This window comes from Ctenopharyngodon idella, chromosome 5, assembly GCF_019924925.1.
Source record: "Ctenopharyngodon idella isolate HZGC_01 chromosome 5, HZGC01, whole genome shotgun sequence".
Taxonomy (NCBI): domain Eukaryota; kingdom Metazoa; phylum Chordata; class Actinopteri; order Cypriniformes; family Xenocyprididae; genus Ctenopharyngodon; species Ctenopharyngodon idella.
The window spans coordinates 13,739,731-13,745,730 of record NC_067224.1 but is presented as its reverse complement, the minus strand read 5'-3'; the positions used below and the strand labels follow the sequence as shown (position 1 = coordinate 13,745,730).

The following is a 6,000-nucleotide window of genomic DNA, read 5'->3' as shown; positions in this document are numbered from 1 at the left end:
CAAACACAAAAAAACAAACACAAGCTCAAACAGAGTCGTTAGGTGCTGGAAATAGGTATAAGATATATAAATATATGATTTTGATATATAAATGATTATGATCTGGTGTCTGTGCCACAATTTAAAAAATGACACTATGATCCTAAAATAATCTGTTCTTCAGCTCTGTAGGCGAAACCTGCAAAACAAAAATACTGTAAGATATGCTGTATATGATCTTGTATGTAAAAAATTTCAGCTGCTACAGTATGTACAGTATTTTTATAACAGACTTGTACACACGTTTGGAAATTTCTACTGCATTATTGATGTATAGAATCACAGTATAAACCAGATTTAACACATTTTACTTTTTTTTACATTTAATAGAGTCATAATATCCGTTGGTAGGAAAAACTGTCACATGTCTCTGGCTGCATGCAGCATTTATTGATTCATTCTTACATGTTAGTACAGACTTCATTTAAGAAATTGTACAAAATTTAGAAGTTCATGTATTGTTCAGTACAATCCAAAAACAGGAGCCAGCAAATGTAAACATGGGTCTCTGACACATTTGGCAAGATTAGGACATGCATGGTCCATGTTTTTCTATAACTACCAAAAAAAAAAAAAAACAACACAAAGAAATTCTGTAAATTACAACAGCTGTAATCAGCTGATCAAGATATCGTATTTAAGTCTTAGGGAACTAGTAAAAATAGAAGAAATCTGCAGGCTGTTATTTTTAACATGCACATTATGCACATCCTTTCCAAATGATGGCTAGAAACAGGGGAACAGTGACCGGAATGTAACACAAGCAGTAAAACATGAACACAGTCTGATGTACAGTACAGTATTTTGAGTAACATGTCAAGGGTTGGTAAAACCCTTAGTAACACCCCCATATACTACTGACAGGTCTTGGAGCTATGCTAGAAGCAATAAATAAACTGATTTCCTATACATGGAAGCAAAATAAGGCAGAAAACATCATGAATAATACACCATTCTGAAATATTTTAAACATAATAGCTACAATGATTTCCCTGTTTTGTCACTCTCAATGTCATCCATCACATTTCCTTATGGAGACAGACAGGTAAGAGTTATATGAGAGGTATTCAACTTTAGCTACTTTGAACAGAAAATGTGAATGCCCACTTTGCTCAATGTCTGTCTGTTGAACGAATAGAAAGATTAAAAGCAAAAGCAGCTTTTCATGATAGATTTAAATGTTCGCTCCGCTCCATATATTCTGCTAGAAATGACACTGGGCAATGGAATACAGAAGCATGTCTCGATTCAGAAGGCAAAAAAAAAAAAAAAAGTCTTGTATATAATCCCCAAAAAATAAAATATCCAGAATAAAACTCTTTTTTTCACCTTTGAAATAACTCATAAATTGGTTTCATTTATGTAAAATGTATTGTGAAATGTAAATTTAAAAAATGTTTTCTTGTGTAGTTTAAAGGGTTACTATGTACTGCTCTGTCAACAGAGCTTCGTGCAATAAAATCGGCAACTTCAAATCATGTAGGGGTGAATTCAGGTTTATTGGGACACTTTTCCTAGACGTTTCAATGGCAAAATGTGTCCCATTCAACCTAAATTCACCCTATAATATATCTGTCCATGTGTCTAGATATATTTGAGTCAGAATCAGATAGATTTGTCTTAAATGAGCAATGTCCACCAAAAAAAGTAATAATTCAAATAAATAATGTTTTTCTTTTTAAAGTACAGGTGCTGTTGTAAAGAGAAAACAAATGAACAAAAAACACCTGGTAGCTTTCAGAAATGTCACTGAAAAATAATGTTTAACAATAGTGTATATGACATTTAATAATATTTCTTTTGTATAACCCAAACACAATTCATATGTTTGACATCAAACCTTTTTCAAAGCTGATTTTGTGTATATTATACTGTACCATTTGGCATCTCTTACACCTAATCAAGATCCATGAAATACTTGTGATGCACATGAAGCATAGTTGGCTTGTGCAGTACAGTTCCTGTGAATCTTCATGTTTGCTGTAGGAGAGGTTCCATTTTCTGCTATAAATTTAAAATCATATGGCGATGAACTTTATGTTCTTTTCTCGGCACATGTAAACTGGTGTAGTGATAACTGACAATTTACAGTAAATCATCATGGCGTTTAGTTGCATGTAAAAGCTTCAGCTTGGGATTAGCTTTTCATATTATAAACATAAAACACTGCTTTTAGGACAAAATCACAACAAAATACTGTGAATACTAAGAGGTCACTGAGCATGTAAAAGAATAAGTGACTAACTTATATATGTACAAATATGTACTATATATGTGCTATATAATTACAAAATATAGCACTGATGTAAACTAATTCTGTTCAATATCATACTGAAACACCTCACATGTATTACAGGGCAGTATTCATTGTTCTGGTCCACTCAAGTCAGCTGACTGGTGTAATAGTTGTTTCTTTCTGCTCTCTTTAGCTGCCCTCTTCAATACTGCTTTACCTACTGTTTCTGATATATACTGCCCTATAAATCCAAAGTGCTTGGACAGCCAGTTTGGTCCAAAATGATTCAACATACCCCACACTCCACACAAGTCTAAAATACAAAAATGTAATAACCAGCCACATCCAGAGAAGTCTGAAATGTGCCACGAGATTCTACATGTCTGTGTCGTAGAAAAGAGGAATCTGTAAATCATTTCAATGGTACAGTTTACAGCCGTTTGGCTTGGTTGGGCAGCTTGGGTTGTGAGTGTGTTGGCACATGGGTCGTGTCTGTGTGGTTGTTTGGCTGGCTGTGTGTCCTGACACTCTTCATGCAGATTGTAGCAGCTCAAGGCGGAGGAGGGAGAGAATCAGGGTTAACGAGAACTTCCAGTTCTTACAGATGGGTCTCGTCCCTCGTTTCAGTTCCATAGTCTTGCCGTAGCTTTGCTCCTGCTGGAGCCCCTGGGAGATTCTCAGGGACATGTGCCAGCGGATCTGAGCGGATGATATAGCTACAAAGAGATGGAAATCAGGTTGTAGGGTTAAAAACCAGCCAGACAGACCCAGCACACAGTTTAAAGGGTTAGTTCAAAAGATTAACAAAAGATTTGTAAAGCTTCGAAGCAGTGTTTTGAAATCGGCCATCACTAGATATTGTTGAAAAGTCGTTATTTTGTTTTTTTGGCACACAAAAAGTATTCTCGTCGCTTTATAATATTAAGGTAGAACCACTGTAGTCACATGAACTGTTTTAAATATGTCTTTAGTACCTTTCTGGATCTTGAGAGGTTCAGTGACATTGCTGGCAATAGAGGCCTAACTGAGCCATCGGATTTTATCAAAAATATCTTAACTTGTGTTCTGAAGATTAACGAAGGTCTTACGGGTGTAGAACGACATGAGGGTGAGTGATAAATGACATAATTTTCATTTTTGGGTGAACTAACCCTTTAAGATCAAATGCTGATCCATAATGAAAGTCAGAGCAATCACAAAATGTAAGAAAAAAATGCTGTCTTTTTACAGTAAGTGCAAATATACCCCGTCCTCTTCGCAAATGCTATTTATACTAACTCCGCCCATCACTGTCTGGTTGAGCCAGACAAAATTACAAAAAGAAACCAATCCAGTAACAGGAACAGTGGCGTGGAGGGTGGAAGAATCTGATGTTCTTGATGTTCTTGCAACATGTTCTTGGATCAACATCTTTGTTGATCCTGGAACAACATTACAATCAATCAATCAGATTTGAGGGACAAGTTTACAGTTTATGTCAAGTTTAGGCTTACAACCAGGGTTAGGTGCTTCTACATCAGTGTTATTCACCTATCATTTCCCTTTGATTTTAGGGATAACCAACCTGATCTCATGGCAATTCGTATGTATTTTACAAGGTGGCTAATTCGTACGAATTCGTACGACCTCACTCATACGAATTTTTATATACGTTTTTTGCTAAAGCGTACATATTTTACAAGTTGCCAAATTCATATGAATTCGTATGATTGACTACCCCTAACCCCGCCCCTAAACCTACTCGTCACTGAGGTTTAGACAGATCGTATGAATTCGTACAAGTGAGGTCGTACGAATTTGTACAAATTAGCCACCTCATAAAATATGTACGAATTGGTCGTGAAATAGCGTTGGGATAACTTATGGGTAGGGATATGGATAGGATTAAATTTTCAAACAGAAATATTGCTCTAGGATCAACAAAATATGTTGACACAGGAAACTCGGCAAAATCAGGACGTGTTGGAGAGTGAGGATAGTCAATTTAGCTTTTGACACGACCGACCTAAATTTGAATACTGCATTTCTGATGCCATTATTCTCCCTATTGCAATCGCAAATAAGTTTAAATATGACACTTACACAATGTCATTGAGCTCTAGAATGGTGTCCGGAGGAGGGTTTATCAGCACATACGACAACGTGTTCTGATTATCATTCATTTCATCTGCAAGAGAAACAAAACAGCATCACTGTCGCACTTAACCTGTATCAGTTCTTAATAATCAAAAACATTCATGTAACACAATTCTCTGTAACATTTATCTCTGTCTCTACTCCCTATTATAAATAATGAAACTATACTGTTGAATTGAGTCAGAATAGCCAACAAAAGTAGGGAAATTTATTAAATAAAATGTGAAAAAGTGAAGCAGTTTTTGTGTAACCCCACAGTGTTACGATTTTGTTACCGCTGGGTTTCTGAGGTTTTGTTGTATTTTACCTGCTTGTAAATGAATGAGAAGTGTAAACCTTTGCAGGTCTGGGAATAAGGGACTCAAGACTGGGACAAAGTGCCTCTGCTTCTCCAAACCCACCTGTTTGAGCCACTTATAACGCCAGGCCAGGTAAAAGAGAGAGAAGGGCTAACCGTTACTGACAGGGCATGGCTGCATTTACGGAACGCCCATGCAACCGCAAGCGCTCCCCATGCGCGGACGCATGCAGACAAGGTCCGCATCCACCCACGCATTCAGTCTTTCAATCCATCCATCCATCCATTCATCAGTTGATTACTGCATCAAAATCACAGCTGACCCCATGAACGTTGCTCTGTTGCCATGCCAACACACAGCCCAAAGTCAGCAAACAGTGAGACTGACATACACAAATATAAGCATGCTTAGAAGATCTGTCAGGCCCACCAAGCCAAAGCTCGACCAATCAGAGTGAAGCAAAAAACATTAGTAGTGTGGGATTGGGAGGAGTCAATAGCCAAATGCTATTAATTACACCAATAAGAAACCCAAATACTTCTTCTCCCAGTATTACCCCGTTAAAAAGAATAAAAAAACAAAAACAACGCTGTAAATCAGCACAAGCAGACTTATAAGTGTGCACCTAAATACCTGCACTAGGTGGACCCTTCCGACAAAGACTGAATGCTTTCTACTCCACTCTGTCCAAACATCCTGGAATCAAAAGCCCTCACTCATCATGTCTTATATCAATGCTCATATGCCAGTGAGTACCTGCAGTACCCTCTGTCATGTAAGTACCCTCTTCAGTTCGTACCAGAGGAGAAAAAGACAACTACATCACTAATTTAACTATAAAATCAGACTTCATTATTTCATAAACACGTCAGCACTGCTGTCAAAATGGCATTGTTGTTCATTTTGCAAACATAATGAGACAATCTTAGGTGTGATACTGCTAAGTCTGCAAATACTGTATATTACATCCACACATACAGTAGTCTATGCAGAATGAAGTAACAAACTTTATTTATAATTGCATCTAATTCATAATAAAATGCTATACTTTTTTGCATTTATGTATATGTACGGAATAAGGTACAGCAGTCATCGCAAAATGATTGTAATCAGGACAGTGACAAAAAGCTGAAGGCTTTTATTTTGCAATAACGACTGGCTGACTGTGCATTATATCACTTATTACACGGCTACTTAAAAAAAAATGTGGGTGGATGGGTGGATGTGGATCATTAATTTAAGTTGAAATAACTCAAAATGTGGTCATTATATAAAAATATTGGATTGGAG

At 36.8% G+C, this 6,000-nt stretch overlaps 1 protein-coding gene across 16 annotated transcripts in view; it reads right to left on the bottom strand.

Moving 5' to 3' along the window:
- Positions 1-408: 408 nt before the first annotated feature.
- The window catches only part of kcnt1b (potassium sodium-activated channel subfamily T member 1b), a 95,145-nt gene continuing 89,553 nt past the window's right edge, over positions 409-6,000 (bottom strand). For 13 of the 16 annotated variants that reach the window (XM_051895526.1, XM_051895535.1, XM_051895528.1 and 10 more), the window contains 2 exons: positions 4,358-4,442; positions 409-2,991 (listed from right to left, as the gene is read on the bottom strand). In XM_051895526.1, coding sequence (XP_051751486.1) covers positions 2,874-2,991; positions 4,358-4,442 — 203 coding nt within the window. In that variant the 3' untranslated portion in view covers positions 409-2,873. Of the gene's footprint in view, positions 2,992-4,357; positions 5,497-6,000 lie in introns of those variants that run through there. The other 3 variants (XR_007930433.1, XR_007930432.1, XM_051895541.1) reach the window with 3 other exon arrangements.